Genomic DNA, 18,557 nt, shown 5'->3' with positions numbered 1-18,557 from the left:
CAAACTAGAGAAGGCAGATGAGCTTACTAATGTGGAAAGCAAGAAGCACTTTCTAAAACCGCCTAATTGCTTTCTGCATTCTGGCTTTTTCCTTAAAACTTTAGTTTGGAGTTTCAAAATTTCCAGCCAGGTATACGTATACAATTTTTGAGATCAATTCATAATGAAAATTTGGGAACTTTATTCAAAAACCAGGGAAAACTTGTCATTAGGTAATGTTTCAAGGGGAGACATTTTTCTAAAATTCTTTAACTTAGGACGTCTGGGTGGCACAGTTGGTTAAGCTTCTGCTTTTGGCTCAGGTCATGATATCAGGGTCCTGGGATGGAGCCCCACATAAGGCTCCCTGCTCAGAGGGGAGCCTGCTTCTTCAACTCCCTGTGCCTATCGCTCTACCTATTTGTGTGTGCTCTCTCTCCCTCTCTCTCTGTGTCAAAAAAGTGAAAAAAATCTTTAAAAAATTAATTAAAAAAATAAAATAAATTGCTTTAACTCTTTATACATATTAGTTTCTTGTCTCTGAATTTAATATTTTAAAGACTTTTTTCTTTTCAACTATCTCAACTAGGTTCAAAGAAAAATGAGGCCAGGATGCCTGGTTGGCTCAGTGGGATAAATCCTCTGCCTTCGGCTCAGGTCATGATCCCAGAGTCCTGGGATCCAGCTCTCTGCTCAGCAGGGAGCCTCTCTGCTCAGCAGGGAGCCTGCTCCCTCCTCTCTCTCTCTCTGCCTGCCTCTCTGCCTACTTGTGATCTTTCTCTGTCAAATAAATAAATAAAATCTCTTTTTAAAAAAATGAAGCCAATGTACTGAGGCTTTCAGTCCACCTCATACCCCCACACAGGTATGGGCTTCCAACTATCACCTTCCCCATGACTATTTCACAACAGATGAGCCTACACTGCCACATCATGTCACCCAAAGTCCACAGTTTTTCTAGGTTTCACTCTTGCTGTTCGACATTCTGTGGGTGTGAACAAGTGTATAAGGCATGTATCCACCATTATAGTATCATATAGGCAAGGCTCACTACACTAAGTATTCTGTGTTCTATTGATCCCTGCTATTCTCCTCAACCCTTGGCAACCACAGTCTTTTACTCCCTCCATAGTATTGCTTTTTCCAAAAAGTCAGAGGACCAGAATCATACCCTATGTAGCCTTTTCAGATGGGTTGTATTCACTTAGTAAAATGCTTTTAAGTTTCCCCTATCTCCTCATTCCTTCATGGTTCATTTCTTTTTAGCAGAAAATCATATTCCATTGTTTGGATGTAACACCATTTATTTATTCATTTGCTTATTAAAGGACATACTGTTTACTTCAGAGTTTTGGCAAATGTGAATAAACTGCCAAAAAACACCTGTGTAAGGTTTGTGTGTGGACATGTTTTCAACCCTTTTGATAAAAGGACTCAGGAAGACCATTGCTAGATCATAGGATAAGAGTATGTTAGTTGTGTAAGAAACTACCAAGCCACTTAATTGAAATGTCCAGGTAAACACTTTGCATTTGTAGTAATTTTCCAACAATACTTAATACATCCTTGGCTGCATGTCAAAGCCCCAGCTAGTCCAAAGCAGGCACAGACAGCACAGGTGGCCCCGCCCAGTGCTCAGCTCTCACACAGCCTGCTGTGACCCAGAACCTGAACCTGCATGTGTTCCTGCCTGAGTCCTGCTGCCCACCTATCTCTCTGCTCAGGCACTTGTTCCCCCACTTATAGGACTCACTTATAAAAGACAGGTACAAAGATAAAACTAGTATTAATTTCAAGACAGTGGAAGGCACAGCATCAAACCAAGGGCAGGGTTCCTTGGGAGAATGGGGTGCTGTGTAACCACACAAGTCCCATGCTAAGGAAGCTGGCTTTTCTCCCAGCTTCAGAGAGTCTGCCCATCTATCTCTATCTGAATTTTCAGGGGCACAGGCCTTTCTATCAATGCCTTTTTCTCAACATAAAAACCAGTGCAGGCTGGAATTCTGTGTGTGCTGGAATCTTCAACATGCAAATTTCAACTCTGGGTTTGGGGTCAACAGTCTCTGTCTCTGGCTACAACAGAGAAGAGGATCATTTAGGGTTGTCCTGGAAGCTTCCGACTCCCTTTTCCAAACTGGAAGTGATTTTACATAATCATGAAAATAGATCCATTCAAAATAAAAGGAGGAACAATAGATTTTTCATTGAACAGAGTGAAAACTTCCATGAGCTCTTCTCCACAAGGTGCTGTTTAGAAACTACTGAAATGGATACTTCTGTCAGTGATATATGTCAACACATCATATGAATTGATCAAGGACATCATTCAGATTTTATGATTCTACAGTCTTCTAGATGAGGTACTCAAAGGATAAGCTCTCATGTCACCTCAGATTCACTAATTTGATTCCACCAAGTCACTTATGCTCTAAAATCCTCCCTTTATTTGCGAGTAAAATGAACATGCCTATTTACAGTGTATTACCTTACTGAATAGAAAATATATGTAATGAGACAAGTAGAGTGCCTGACCCTCAATAAAATTATTTTATTATATTTGTATTTCCCATAGTGAAAAAGCTAAACACAAACTTAAAAAATGTTACATACATTCTCCTTACTATTCTTTGAAAATAAAAAAAATCTACAGTAACTAAAAAATTCAGTCAGATCCCTCTGTTTGTTCAAGATCTTCTAATTGTTCAAGACATTTCCATTTGACTACTTACAAATAACTTATATGCTGACTGCAAGGACATCTGTGTTCCCAGGGTACTGGATATGGGCATCTCTGTCACTTGCTCCAATGCTGCCACGATAGAGCTTTTTACCAGCAAAGGGCTTTCTGGGGGAAGAAATGGGCAAGGAATGTGAAATGACAACCCCGATGGGTCTAATTTTAGAAGGAAAAACATGCTGTCACATAAATCTGAAAATCTGGAAATGTGCAAAGGCTGCAGTTGGAGCAAGTGCCCGCCCTGGGGAAGGGCGGGGACTGCAGGCCCAGCTGCAGTTTGGGTGCAGGCTGCAGATCACCAGGGAGCACTGTGCCTGGGCTGCACATAGGTAGGTGGCTGAGTCTTCCAGTCGGGAGGCCCCGATGTGGAGGGTGCTGGACCGATCCTTAGTATTCACTGTGCAGTTTAACCTCCCACTCTGCTTCATCCCTGAAGCTATGTAAAACAGCCCCATAAGACCGTCGCCTCTGGGGGGCTGTCGGAACCACTGCACACTGCGCGCAGTTTCGGAAAAATTGCATTTGAGAGTAGAGCTGTCTCCTTCCTGGAGCCTAAGGGCTGAAGGGCTCTGCTCCACCGTCATCCCTCTCACCCCTGTATGGAAAGAGAAAAACAAACACAAGTGAGGTGTCTTGGGGGTCGCCGATGCAATTCCCAAACTTGCAAAATATCCCAAGACACACCGCTGAGGTAGTAGGACCCTCTTGGAGTTCCCCCACCACTGTGGGCTGTGGGCTGTGGACTCCACCCGAGTACCCATGAGGAACGCCCCCACTCACAGCAAACCTGGATGCACAGGAGCCCCAGGAGAGCTCCCCAATGTCTCCTCATGATTCCTTGTCTACGTGATGAGGTACTTCTGCCTACTGCAGAGCGTAAAGTCTTGGATTCAGAGAAACTCTGTCTTACAGTCAATCCCTTTCAACAGAACCACCGAGCACCAATCACACCTTAGCCCTGTCATTCACAGAACTCCAGACTCCACCCACAGTGGCCCAGGACAGGGCACGCTTATGTCTCCAAAACTGTGCTGGCCAACAGTGCAGGGAGGTAAGGGCAATACTTCTAATATAAGAGGATAATTTTTTTTCTTAAAACGCTTCATGTAAGGGATTTGTGAGTTAGTGTGTGAAGAAAGGTGAATGATATTTCTAAAAGATTCAAGGCCTAATGGGGATTCCACAAAACCTTGAAAAATCACAATGCAAAGTGTCTCCATTCCCCAATTTGCATAGCTTGTGAGACTACGTGAGAATTCCACTACATGAAAATACTGGTAAAAGAAAACGATCTGATATCATGCGTTATATATTGCAGAAGTAACCATAATTTCTGAAATCAAGACAGTTCTAGAAACCAAGACAGATAGTCACAATCTGTATTGATTATTATTGCAATCATAACTTGGCTGATGAAAATTAAGAAGTCTGCACAATGTCCTCTCTAACTTTCACAGCTCCATCCCTCCTGTGCAATTCATGGACCCTGCTCATCCACACAGCTGAGTCTGACTGGGCCACTAGTTGCTGTTCAAAGTCAATGTTGTCCTCTCCCTTTCCTTCTCTTTGTGTTCCTTATTGTTTCCTCTCTTCTTTTCCTCATTCTTGCTCCCTCCACTCTCAGCAGAGATATATAAAAAGGTGAGATATCTGGGGTTTTGAAATAATTTCAAGGCCAGTAAGTTTGGGGTATTTTATTCATATTAATTAAGAGGTGTTTTCTGTTGAGTTTCCATGCTCACAATGCCCAGAAATATTCCTTTCCTGGTACCTGTGAAGAATTATCTGTATAGTGGATTTCTAGAGACATGGCCTCAGATGTCTGAGGTTGATATGCAATGGCAGAACCTAAAACCGGAGATGAGCTTTACACAAACACAGTCCCCCCTCTCCCACACCTTTGCTATCTATAATTGGACTGGCTCACATGATATCTGTTCTTTCTTTTAACTGTTCAACCTTGGACCATCAGAAAAATCTTTATTTCTGGTAAAGCCTAGAGTGCCCCCTAGAGTAATGAAGCTGTCAGCAAAGACACCTCAGAGGAAGCAACTCTGCAGACACAGCCCCCAGCCCCATTCATTCCAAGGTTCCTAACAAAGGAAATGCCCATGGTCAGAAACTAAAATTAGTGCTTAGATTGGCGAGGATTAAAAGTGGACCAAATCCTACTTTTAAAAGGGAATTTCATGGAAATGGATATAAAAGATAATTTGGTAGTCTCATCTTGTGCTACTTATTTGATTTCATTACCTTAGTTCAAAAGAAATCCATAAATACTTATTGAGCCCTTAGTTTCAATTGAGGTAATCTACTAGAGCTAAGAATATATATAAGAGTAATGAAATATTATTCGGCAGTTTAAAAGAATTAAATCTTGCCATCTGCAACAATATAGATAGAGCTGGAGAGCATAATATTAAGGGAAATAAGTCAGTCAGAGAAAGACAAATACCATATGATTTCACCCATGTGGAATTTAAGAAACAAGTCAAATAAGGAAAAGGAAAAAAATAAGACAGAGAGAGATAAATCAAGAAACAGACTCGTCATTAAACAGAACAAACTGATGGTTACCCGAGGAAGAGGCTGGGGATTGGTTAAATAGGTGAGGAGATGAAGCAGTGCCCTTGTCCGGATGAGCAAACACCAGGTGTTCTGTGGACGTGTTGAGTCACTATATCGTACACCTGAAACTAATACAACACTGTATGTTAAGTAACTGGAATTTATTTATTTATTTATTTTTTTAAGTCCTCACAATAGTGATTTTATTAAATTAGTTGCTTTTATAAAACATTGCAGATGTCATAATTGTTAACATAACAATTTACCAAACTGTAGTCAACTGGTGCAGTTTGCTGAGCATGTTTTATAAAGGAAAGGAAATGCCAAAACCCTGTTAAAAGTTATTCCACTGCAGCCTAAGAGAACAAAGGAGAATTGTCACTTAAATCAGGGAAATAAAACAGGTAAAGAGCTTCCCTCCCCCATCTGAAGCACTCCATCCGTAGAACAGTCTGATAAATAAGAACTAGACAGTCTATGCATTCGAGAGATTCCACAAGCTGTAATGCAGTGCAATAATGGAGAGGTTTACCTTCTTCAGCTTCAAAGTTGGAGGGTCTGGTCATTTAATTTTTAAATACCAAGCTAGTGCTTTTCAGCTGTTGTATCTTCACTCTGAGATAAGCAGTCTTCTTCACAACGTATTTTTTTTAATATCCTCACGCTTAATTTTAAGACAAAGCAATTTTAATACTAGGTGCATACCACATGCCCTTGCCGCAAACTGCTTTTCTTGACAAGTTATGAAGTAGTTCAAGGAGGTATGGTTAAGGCTGTATTACTGAATGGTGCTGGTAAATACTACACAATTTTTGTCATGTTGCAACCTTTGTTTCCAATTCAGTGACTGCTGCTATGGAATCAGAGAGCAACAATGACAACATTATTAGGTTTTTGTGGTTTTTTTTTTTTCTTTTTTAAACTATGATTTAGTAGCGACTGAGGTTCCCAATTTTAACCCCTTGGCAGCAAGATCCAAGTTCCCTCATTCGCACATTAGCACCTAAGTGTCAAGGGGTTAAATAACCAGCACAAAAGATACTGCACTTCTGATTGTAGCATTTGGCAGAACTGAAAGGAAAGGAAGTTGTGCTACATGTTGATTGTGGGCAACAGAAAGAAGACACCAGGAGAAGAGAAAATGTCACATGAAGTCTTCATAGTCTTGTACATATCCTCCATCATAACCACCGTAATCTGCCAGATCGTCTTTCATGGTAGCCTTTAATCCCCCTCCAGGGACCACACCTTTCTTCTTCTTTTTGGCTTTGCTTTGCTTTTCTTGCTTTTGTTTTTCACTGCAAAGCACAGTCAATGAATTGGTAATCTTTTTCAAGTCATCAATTTCCAATGAAATACACACATCTCGAACTAAGGCTTCCAAAAAACTGGCATAATATAGTGACTTTTCATATTGTGTAATTTTATCTTTTAGTAACTTTCCAAACTCTGTGAAGTCATCTCTTGAAGATGGGTTCATTGCATCTATTCCATAAACAGTATTATTAACACCAAAAGTTTCTTTTGCTAATTCAAGGTCTGATTCTTCCTGTAATTTCTTTAGTCGCAGTTTATCTGCTAATTGTTCTTCTGGTGTTAGCACTTTAGGTTCTTCAGGTTCTTCTAACCTCTTTTTAATTTCTTCTTGCCTTTTCTTCTGTTGCCATTCTTTCTCTTTTATTTTCTCTGCTATTTTTTTCTTTTCTGAAACTTTTACTTCTGGTTTTACTTCTGCTTCCTCTTTTTTTTCATCATCATCATCATCCCAGTTATCTTTCTCAAATGCAGTGGTTCCGGGTGCCTGGGTTAAAGCCTCTGCCTTTGACTCAGGTCATGATCCTAGGGTCCTGGGATTGAGCCCCGCATCGGGCTGTCTGCTCAGTGGGAATCCTGCTTCCCTTCCTCCCTCTCTCTGCCTGCCTCTCTGCCTACTTGTGATCTCTTGACGTCCTCGTCCTCGTCCTCCAAGTAACTGGAATTTAAATAAAATCTGTGAGTGAGTGAATGAATGAATGAACTTTTTTTTTTAAGACGTTATTTATTTATTTCACAGATAGACCACAAGTAGGCAGAGAGGCAGGCAGAGAGAAGAAGGGAAGTAGGCTCCCCGCTGAGCAGAGAGACCGACGCAGGGCTCAATCCCAGGACCCTGGGATCATGACCCGAGCCGAAGGCAGAGGCTTTTTTTTTTTTTTTTTTTTTTTAAGATTTTACTTATTTATTTGGGAGAGAGAGAGAGAGCATGAGAGGAGAGAGATGAGAGGGAGAAGCCGACTCCCTGCCGAGCAGGGAGCCTGATGTGGGACTCGATCCCGGGACTGTAGGATCATGACCTGAGCCGAAGGCAGTCACTCAACCAGCTGAGCCACCCAGGTGCCCCCGAAGGCAGAGGCTTTAACCCATCAAGCCACCCAGGTGCCCCCATGAATGAACTTTTTAAGATAATACATAAAAGTGGATAATATAATAGTTTACAGTCTACAGGGGAAAGAGAAAGGTACATAGTTAGAATCAACGAGTGGGACCCTAAGAGGAATAAAAGTAAAAACTATCTGATCCCAGAGGAGGTAGAAATGCTTGTACGTTGGGTCATTGTGCAAAATCTTATGAAGAATGTGATCATTTTCTCCCTTCCTCTTTTTGATGAAAGAATAGAAGAGAACATGGATAAACCTTTATGATGTTTTTTTTTTAATTTTTTATTTTTTATAAACATATGTTTTTATCCCCAGGGGTACAGGTCTGTGAATCATCAGGTTTACACACTTCACAGCACTCACCAAAGCACATACCCTCCCCAGTGTCCATAATCCCACCCCCTTCTCCCAAACCCCCTCCCCCCAGCAACCCTCAGTTTGTTTTGTGAGATTAAGAGTCACTTATGGTTTGTCTCCCTCCCAATCCCATCTTGTTTCATTTATCTTTATGATGTCTTTTATGATTGAAGAGATTGGAACACTGCACACTGTTGGTGGGAATGCAAAATGGTGTAACCATGGAAAACAGTATAGAGGTTCTTCGAAAAGTTGAAAATAGAACTACAACTAAAATCCTACTTCTGAGTATTTGTCAAAAAAAATTGAGGGGCACCTGAATGACTCAGCTGATTAAACATCTCACTCTTGATGTGGAATGAGGTCATGATCTCGGTGTCCTGAGGTGGAGCCCCATGATGGGCTCTGTGCTGAGCGTGGAGCCTGCTTAAGAGTCTCTCTTTCCCTCTGACCCTCCCCACCCCCAACTCTCTCTCTCTCAAAAAAAGAAAAAAAGAAAGAAAAAAAATGAGAGACACCTAGGTGGCTCAGGCAGTTAAGTGTCTGCCTTTGGCTAGGGTCATGATCTCAGCGTCCTGTGATTGAGCCCTACATTGGGCTTCCTGCTCAACAGGGAGTCTGCTTCTCCCTTTCTCTCTGCTGCCCCCTGTTTGTGTTTATTCTTTCTCTGTGTATGTGTCAAATGGATAAATAAAATCTTTTTTTTTTTAAATGAACTCAGGATCTTGGAAAGATATTAAGCACTCCTATGTTCATTACACCACTGTTCACAGTAGCCAATTAGGGAAAGAACTTGGATGTCCAAAAACAGATGTATGGATAAAGAAAGTGTGCTCAATACATAAGTGGGTACTATTCAGCCTTAAAGAGAACAAAAAAAGAAAAGGAAATCCTACAATAAGCAAACATGTGGATGAATCTCGAAGCCATTATGCTAACTGAAATAAACCAGTCACAGTAAGACAAATAATGCATGATTCCACTTAAATGTGGTATCTATGATAGTCAAAGAATCAAAGAGTGAATCAAAAAAGAGATTACCATGGTCTCTGGGCATAGGATAATGGGGAGTTACTGATCCATGAGCAAGATGAAAGAATAGAGAGTTGCTGAACAACATTGTACCTATTCCAAAAATCACATATCGTACACTTAAAAATCCCAGAGGTTCTGTCTCCTGGTAAGTGTACTTTACATTTTACAGATTAAATTAAAAAAAAAAAATAAGACCCTACAGGTCTCACCAGTTATAATGGCCAAATCGAAAACACTAGTACCACCAAATGTTGGTGTCAAAAACTTAGGAATATCCCAGATCAATCCAGTGAACCTCACCAAAGTGGTAATTAATAAAAGTGTCATGTGCACACACCAAATAGACAGTTCACGAACTGTAAGCAATCAAACTTGACTATGGGAAGAGGCTCGGGGGTATATTATTAAAAAGCAGCTTATATCGTGAGGAGACTGGGAGCGTCTGTTCTGTTTTAAAGAATTCAAGAGGTAAATGTGTATTATTAATATGGGTTAATAATGGAGTTTTATTAAAGATTATATTTTTAAGCAACCTCAACCCCCAACATGGGTCTCAAATTTACAACCATGAGATCTGGAGTCACAATTCTCCTGAAAGAGCCAGCCAGAAACCGCCCCCGCCCCAGTTTACCACATTTATCCAAATATCTGAGGACAATTCTTATTATATACCCTTTTGGATTGTTTAAAGTATAGTTTCACATGCATTTATATTTATACACCCATGAAAATAAAATTGATGCTTTAAAAGAATTAAAGAAAAATTACATTATACCAAGAATATATAACTAATGCAATAGGAAATATATTAATATTCTGATCATAGCTCACTCATAAAATCTGTGGATAAGGAGATGATAATTTAAAAAGCTTGCCACAATATTGGCAAAGTCTTTTAGTGCAACATAGACATTGATTTTTTATTATTTTTTTTTTTACTTTTTAATTTTTAATTTTTTATAAACATATAATATATTTTTATCCCCATGGGTACAGGTCTGTGAATCGCCAGGTTTACACACTTCACATCACTCACCAAAGCATATACCCTCCCCAATGTCCATAACCCCATCCCCCTTCTCCCAACCCCCCTCCCCCCAGCAACCCTCAGTTTGTTTTGTGAGATTAAGAGTCACTTATGGTTTGTCTCCCTCCCAATCCCATCTTGTTTCATTTATTCTTCTCCTACCCCCTTAAGCCCCCATGTTGCATCTCCACTTCCTCATATCAGGGACATCATATGATAGTTGTATTTCTCCACTTGACTTATTTCGCTAAGGATGATACGCTCTAGTTCCATCCATGTTGTTGCAAATGGCAAGATTTCATTTCTTTTGATGGCTGCATAGTATTCCATTGTTTATATATACCACATCTTCTTGATCCATTCATCTGTTGATGGACATCTAGGTTCTTTCCATAGTTTGGCTATTGTGGACATTGCTGCTATAAACATTTGGGTGCACGTGACTCTTCGGATCACTACGTTTGTATCTTTAGGGTAAATACCCAGTAGTGCAATTGCTGGATCATAGGGCAGTTCCATTTTCAACATTTTGAGGAACCTCCATGCTGTTTTCCAGAGTGGTTGCACCAGCTTGCATTCCCACCAACAGTGTAGGAGGGTTCCCCTTTCTCCGCATCCTCGCCAGCATCTGTCATTTCCTGACTTGTTGATTTTATCCATTCTGACTGGTGTGAGGTGATATGGTACTGGCACAAAAACAGAGGTGTGAGGTGTTTTGATTTGTATTTCCCCGATGCCGAGTGATATGGAGCACTTTTTCATGTGTCTGTTGGCCATCTGGATGTCTTCTTTGCAGAAATGTCTGTTCATGTCCTCTGCCCATTTCTTGATTGGATTATTTGTTCTTTGGGTGTTGAGTTTGCTAAGTTCTTTATAGATTTTGGACACTAGTCCTTTATCTGATATGTTGTTTGCAAATATCTTCTCCCATTCTGTCAGTTGTCTTTTGGTTTTGTTAACTGTTTCCTTTGCTGTGCAAAAGCTTTTGATCTTGATGAAATCCCAATAGTTCATTTTTGCCCTTGCTTCCCTTGCCTTTGGCGATGTTCCTAGGAAGAAGTTGCTGCGGCTGAGGTTGAAGAGGTTGCTGCCTGTGTTCTCCTCAAGGATTTTGGTGGATTCCTTTTTCACATTGAGGTCCTTCATCCATTTTGAGTCTATTTTTGTGTGTGGTGTAAGGAAATGGTCCAATTTCATTTTTCTGCATGTGGCTGTCCAATTTTCCCAACACCATTTATTGAAGAGGCTGTCTTTTTTCCATTGGACATTCTTTCCTGCTTTGTCGAAGATTAGTTGACCACAGAGTTGAGGGTCTATTTCTGGGCTCTCTATTCTGTTCCATTGATCTATGTGTCTGTTTTTGTGCCAGTACCATGCTGTCTTGATGATGACAGCTTTGTAATAGAGCTTGAAGTCCGGAATTGTGATGCCACCAACTTTGGCTTTCTTTTTCAATATCCCTTTGGCTATTCGAGGTCTTTTCTGGTTCCATATAAATTTTAGAATTATTTGTTCTATTTCTTTGAAAAAGATGGATGGTACTTTGATAAGAATTGCATTAAATGTGTAGATTGCTTTAGGTAGCATAGACATTTTCACAATATTTATTCTTTTCAATTTATTCTTTTCGATTATTCTTTACACAATGTACTGACTCCCATACATTCTCCCAATCCCATAATTTGTGGCCCTCTGTGAGAGTTTGCAAAACAGAAGTTAGAGAAATCAATAGTGAAAAAACATTTTCTCTCACCATATTTTCTGGGCACTGAGAACAATCACACTTGAGTTCTTACTGTCAGAAAGCCAACTGATCTGTTTAACTGGTCAGGACATGAGCCATATCTTCCCCTCTGTTCCTGCTCCCAAGCCTACATGTTGAATATCAGCCCAAGTCTGCCACCTTATTCACTAGAAAAGAAAGCAGGGCCGAGGTTCCTGGTCTCTCTTTTCCTTGCTCGGGTACATGTGTTTCTCCTCCTTTCCTCCCTTTCCTTCTTTCTCTACTAAAACCTGGTTTGGAGCTGAAGCTCTCACATCACCTCTCCTGCCGAACTTTGTCAGGAAGACACTGGGCAGGGGCCACCTTCTCAGGCACATTGTGTGTCTCTGAAAGTGTCATAGACACAGCAACACCCACCAGGGTGCCCTGTGGCTGGACATTCACCGCAAGGATTAGCAAGAGACCACTTCATTTGTTATGCGGCTTTACCTTGAAAGTACTTACGCTCTGGCTGAGGAACTCTTGGCATGAAATTGGTCTCAGTGTCACTAAGAAACAGCTGGGGTTGGGGAATGTTACTTCTGGTTCTTATGCTCTAGTCATTTGTATGATTTTTGTACCAATCAGACACTGACAGACAAACAACAGATTGTGCTGGAATCAGAGTCAATCAGGCAGAGAAGCTCAGTATCCAGCCCCCTGTTCTTCTCAAAGTTTGCGCTCAGCTCCCCCTGCAGTCCCTGTCACTGTGTCACTCAGGGCACAGTAGTACACAGCTGAATCTGAGGCTTGCACTGAGCCTTTCTCCAAGTGGAAGGATTTGGAATCTTTGTTGTAGGTGGCTTCAAATCCTTTGTTGCTTCCCTTCTCCTTGTCCCTTGAGGCTTTCAGAAGGAGCTCTAGACCTTCTCCTGGATACTGGACATACCAGAAAAGAGTGGGGTAACCTGTTGTTGTATAAGTACAGTTGATAGTCAGGGAAGCCTCTTCTGAGAGGGTCACTTGGCTCTCCATCTGAGTCACTGAGTCTCCATGGGTTTGTCCTGAGGAAAAAGAAAGGAGACCTGTGTCACCTTATGTATAAGCTCTTGGAGAAATTACAAGTAAGCATTTTGCTGACACAATGGAAGAAAGAATCCAAATTTAAGAGGTATTTTACTTACCAAGCATCAAGAGTAACACAGTCACGAAGACTGGAGAACACTTCATCTTTGGAGTGTCACTTAAATAATGTTCTTCATTCTTACCATGGAGAAGGTTGGAGTGACAGAAATGATCAGTGGATGCCCACATTTCACTCAGGAAATGTGATTGTGGTAGGAAGCTGCACCCCCTGGTGGACAGGGACTGAAATGCGTGCATGTTGGCCAGAATCCTCCCCAAGGCAGCCATCCCTTACAGCTCTGACTCCATGCGTCACATGTCAGGCTTCAGGTGGCTCTTGGAAGCCTGAACAAGAGCAATCCTGACCCCTTAGGTCTATTTTGTTCTTCTTACTCTACCTGGTGTGGAAATTCTTTAACACACATCCCAGGGAATTTCTGTAGCTGAGAAGACACCCATTTTATTGAGCATTTTAGAACAGCTTTTTAAAAAAAATATTTTCATATATCCATTTAGAGCCAACCAATAATCCAATAGAACGTCATAAAAGTGTTTTAACTTGAAATAAAAGGAAGTAATAAGAAGTCACATCATTATTCTTCAGTTTTCAGACCTGCACCCTACATGTGGAACAAGGACTGTCATTCATTACACGCTCACTGTATATTTGCTAAATTACAAAAATAATGAATAAACAGCTTTTGATGAGGAATCACTATTACTAGAATATAATATTTCCTCAGTCCTAAATCATACCAATTGTAAGGGATGCAGTATTTTTAATCAAAGCTTTTTAGGAAAAAAACCTCACATTATCTTTACAATAGTCAAATATCCCTGCATTTCAAAATCATTTGAAAAGTGAAAAATATTAACCCTAGGAAAATATAATCACAGTTATCTAATTACTATAATAATATAATCACAAGTTTATAAATTTTTAAACTCCCCACCATGGTTTTGTCATAGCCAGTCCCACACCGGTTTGTGAGATTTCATTTGTGATAACTGCCCTCCAGCCAAGATGGTCATCGAATATCAGGGAAGAAGGTCTGGAGTCTGCATGGGAAAACATCCCTGTGACTAAACAAATTTTTAAAAACTGGTCTTTTTCTACAATACACAAAAGACAAAAACAAGCACTTCCTTAGCTCCCATTTTATGTTCATTTATTTTTAAAAACTAAAGAAAATAAAAACACTTCTAAGGATTATCAGAATAAAGTTCTGGAGAGGGACGCATCTTCGGTAGAGCCCTATAAACATTCATCTCCAGACACGTAGAGGAAGCTTAGCTCAGGCTGTTTCCTGCAGGTGGAAACAAGTCTCCGTCCCACAATACCCACAAAGTTGCCTATCTCCCCTGTTTTAGATCATAGAGGAGGCACATTTCCACAGGGCTTCTTCCTACCTAGCCACATGGAAGCCATGACCACCTTCAAAAGCCTGGAGAACAACATGTTCGAGTTCTCCCACGAGATGGAAAATGTCTTCTTCTTCTTCAAAATAAGGGCTTGGCATTGTGAGGGGAGCCTGACAGGGTGAGGGAAGAATTGCTGGGTATGTGCTGTTGTGGCCCCAGAATAAGAAACAGGGGTTTCCTGGTAGAACAAGTGTGTGGGTCATGTCATAATTCTCATGTCCCAGTGAAAGTCTCACTACCCTACATCCTTTTGCATTCAACAACCCTTAACTTGGAAACAATTATATCTGAAAATGAATGAGTAAAATTTCACATTGAAATGAGGATGGATGGTTTAACTATGTTATGTTCAATCATTGCATCTGTGATGAATATGGGTGGGTGGCACTTACTTAAAAATACTCCATGTGGGGTGCCTGGGGGACTCAGAGGGTTAAATCCTCTGCCTTTGACTCAGGTCATGATCCCAGGGTCCTAGGATCAAACCCACATCTGACTCTCTGCTCAGCAGGGACCCTCTCCCCCCACCCCGCCTGCTTCTGCCTACTTGTGATCTCTGTCAAATAAATAAATAAAATATTCAAAAAAAATTCCATGTAATATATTATGAAAACAACATATGATTGAGAATCATGTTTCCTCACATTACATATGCTGCTCTATCACCTAAGGTAGAAATAAATTATGTTGTGATAAGAAGGCAAAGTGTTTAGACATTCACTGTAGCTCTTTCAAGGTAACGTGTTGTTATGTCAGTGTTCCTCCTCACTACTCAGATCTGTTCAGATGCCTATGTTGAGGCCAAAAGTAGAAAAATCTAATCATCCTTTGCTGAAGAGTTCAGGTTGCAGCCCTCAGATAATAGACCTGTCACCAAGGTCTTCTCCTTACTGTTCAGTTTCCACAGCTCAGCTCTGTTCAGAAAGGCCAAAATGGACACCAGAGTTTGATCATTAGGTTATCAAGCCTTTGAAATTATGTTTTCCCATTGCCTCAGCTGAACCACAGTAAGCTTCCATGTTTGTATGTTCAGTTCTAAAGGGAATATACTCTAGGTGACCCTATACTCCTCCACAGAACTGCTGATCATATAATAATTTATTGTAATAGAACTTTATCTGTGTATGTATGTTAAAAGTAAGACTGTGCTCTGAGGACATTCCTCCACATCATAGCAAACAGCAAAGATCCATTGCCTATTATTGTCTGTCTCTTGATAGAGTAGCCAAGACTTAACATCCTTGCCTTGAAATCACTGTAGCCTCAGCTAAATTGTTTGAAGCATCTTCAGAGCTTGCATTGTATATGTCTGCATGAAACATGATGGAACCACATAACGTACAAAGTGGCCTCCTCTCTAAGGGATAGACGATAACTATCTAAAATGCCCAGCTAGCTGAGTAAATGGGAAATATTATTAATTTCTCCTTCTATCATTCAACTTTAATATATTTCTCAATGAAAGGAATCTCATAATTGTGCTTCTGTCATTCAAGAAGTGCCCATGTGCTGAACAGATCTTTTGGACACTCCCACATCAAATTACAAGCTAATAGATTTTTTAAAAATAATTTTATGTTAAACATTGAAGAAGATAATACCAGCCTGGTCATGAAATTAGTACTCTAGACCCCTTTATAAAACCCAGTCCCTTAGCAGAAGCAACGCTAATTCTAGTAGCTGAACTAGTGGATATCTCTCAGGTGCTTCACTTTAAACAAACAAAAAAAAATTGTGTAGTCAGTCTCAGGCAATATGTTTTTAATGTAGAACACAGTTTTCAAATACTATAAAGATAATAAAGTTTCTTAATGTCCTACCTTTCCTTAACCCTCTCATGCATTCTATTAGAAAGGGACAGAAAATACATGAATTTTTTTAATGTCTTTACGCTACTCAAAAAATTTTTTTGCCATAAAGACAAAGTCTCACAATACAAAGGACCCTGTAAAGCAGGGAAACATGAGGAGGTTATTGTACAAGCATACCTTTCTGATCAAGGTTCTTATGCAAGAGCCTTTTATAGAACATAAAGACAAAGTCCATGGAAAAGCTTAATAATTGCATCTTAGGTGTAGAAAATTTGACCCCAATTTTGTAAAGAATCACTAAAAATGACTGATTTATTTGATCCATGAGAACAAGATGTATCAAAGTCAGGATAACATCCTGGTAGAGGCAAGTGATTGCCAACAAACACTTACTAAAATCTGTCAGAGACAACACATCGCAGTAGGGGTATACTGGACGCAACTTTAAATGAACACTGGTGGGAAAACGTTTCTAGGAAAGCAGATGATGGGGCTCTTCATATGTCTCTTGGAACTGACAAAATCCCATAAAATCTGGAAATGTGGAATATGGTCTGGAAATCTGTCCCAAGGAGGTATTTGAGTATCTCTAAAAGGATCTTACACAATTTCATTCCCTGCATCATCTATGTGTATGTAGTAATAATGGTGTTTTATTTACTGCATGGATTGAAGCCCTCTCCCATCAGAAAATAACACCAATCACAAAAGTTAAAAATCAACTGGATTTTGAGGTACCTGGCTTGCTCAGTCAGTTAAGTGTCTATGTTTGGCTTATGTCATGATCTCAGGGTCCTAGAATTGAACCCCTCGTTGGGTCTCTCCTCAGTGGGGAACCTACTTCTCTTTTTCCCTCTGCTGCTCCCCCTGCTTGTGCTCACTCTCTCTCTCCTCTCTGTCAAATAAATAAATAAAATATTTTAAAAAGTAATCAACTGAATTTTGTATTTCATACCGGTGCCATTTCAATTTATCTCTATGTAGTGGAAAACATTTCTCTGGGACAATTTGGTCAGTTAGCCCTCACATAGAAACTTCACTTTTCCTGTCACCCTCGTCCCCAATCCTCTCTTATAATGGAAACAAAAAATAGAATATAAAAACTTAAATGAGTTATGTTAGCAGATACACTTGGACTACTGTGGCCTAGTACATGTTAGCTTTAGTCACATCCTTTCTTCATGAAGTCCTGCACTGTCTTACCATAAACTGTTCCCTGTTGCCCACATAACTCAGAATGTCCCAACCCAACCTTTCACAAACTAACTAGATAAATAAACTCTTGACACTTTTCCTTCCATCCCAGGCACAGAATACTCTCCTGGCCTTTCATTTAATCAGCTCTAAACAAAATCTCAGAGAAAGACTGAGATTGAAACATGAGAAATAACCTTATTAGGCACTTTTTATTACCAGTTCAGCAGACAAACTACCAGAAATGGAATCGTGGTTACGTGTGTACAAACTAGTACAGCATCATGCAGTCTTCATTAACAGGAATGGGAAATCTTGCTCATATTAGAGTAATCTTTTCCTTCTTTCTCTTTCTTTCTTTCTTTCTTTCTTTCTTTCTTTCTTTCTTTCTTTCTTATTTCTTTCTTTCCTTTTTCTTTTTTTAGTACGTTTCATGCCCAGTGTAGAACCCAACACAAGGTTTGAACTCACCAACCTGAGATCAAGACCTAAGCTGAGATCAAGAGTCAGAGGCCTAACCAACAGCCGCCAAGGTGCCCCTCATGTTAGAGATCTTAAACTGAGGTTCTCAAGAGAATCAGCAGAAGCAGACAGTTCATGAAAGTGAGTGCTGACCCAAGAAATGTCAAACAAACACTTACAGCATGACGCAGATAGCTCCATCCAAGGCCATTAGAAGAGGTATCAGATATTTTGCAACACTGATTATCATACTCTTCTGTAGATTCTTTTGTTTCTTTGTCCTTTTAGGAATGTATTCCCATTTTAATAATACTTACATATTTCTGAATTACCTGATTTTGTTCTTTTACTAATAAAATAACTTGAATATAGCCTTTATTAGAGACAATACCCATCCTAATGCTGTAGTTCACCTTTACTAAGCCATTGGTAGTGCAACAAAAGTAAAACATTATTGGACATGTTATTTTGTGCCAACGCCTGGAAAAGCCAAATAATAACCAGACCCCAATTAGAATAATTAAAGGAAATTTTCATCAATAAAATTTGTCTTAAAATGTTAGAAAATTTTAGAATAGAGTTGGTATAATGAGGCTTATATAAAGAACATGTCTCAACCTGAATATATGACATCTCATATGGAGCATTGGTTCAACACTCCACTGAACCATTCTGTTATTGATTGCTACATTGTTTCTTTTCTAGAACTATGAATTAAATC

The 18,557-nt window shown here is 39.9% G+C and overlaps 1 protein-coding gene and 1 gene segment (V, D, J or C); both read right to left on the bottom strand.

Moving 5' to 3' along the window:
- Positions 1-2,581: 2,581 nt before the first annotated feature.
- On the bottom strand, positions 2,582-3,637 carry LOC116591100. The segment is given in 2 exon segments: positions 2,582-3,311; positions 3,497-3,637. Coding segments are annotated over 2 exon segments (465 nt in total).
- A 2,536-nt stretch (positions 3,638-6,173) lies between these two features.
- LOC116590176 (eukaryotic translation initiation factor 3 subunit J-like) lies at positions 6,174-13,052 on the bottom strand. Its single transcript, XM_032341807.1, has 3 exons — positions 13,007-13,052; positions 12,591-12,886; positions 6,174-7,061 (listed from the first exon to the last, which is right to left on the bottom strand). Exons 1-3 carry the CDS (start codon positions 13,050-13,052, stop codon positions 6,429-6,431), a joined length of 975 nt encoding a protein of 324 aa, XP_032197698.1. The 3' UTR covers positions 6,174-6,428.
- Positions 13,053-18,557: the final 5,505 nt, after the last annotated feature.

Source organism: Mustela erminea, chromosome 5 (assembly GCF_009829155.1).
Source record: "Mustela erminea isolate mMusErm1 chromosome 5, mMusErm1.Pri, whole genome shotgun sequence".
Classification (NCBI taxonomy): domain Eukaryota; kingdom Metazoa; phylum Chordata; class Mammalia; order Carnivora; family Mustelidae; genus Mustela; species Mustela erminea.
This window is presented reverse-complemented; position numbering and strand designations above follow the sequence as displayed.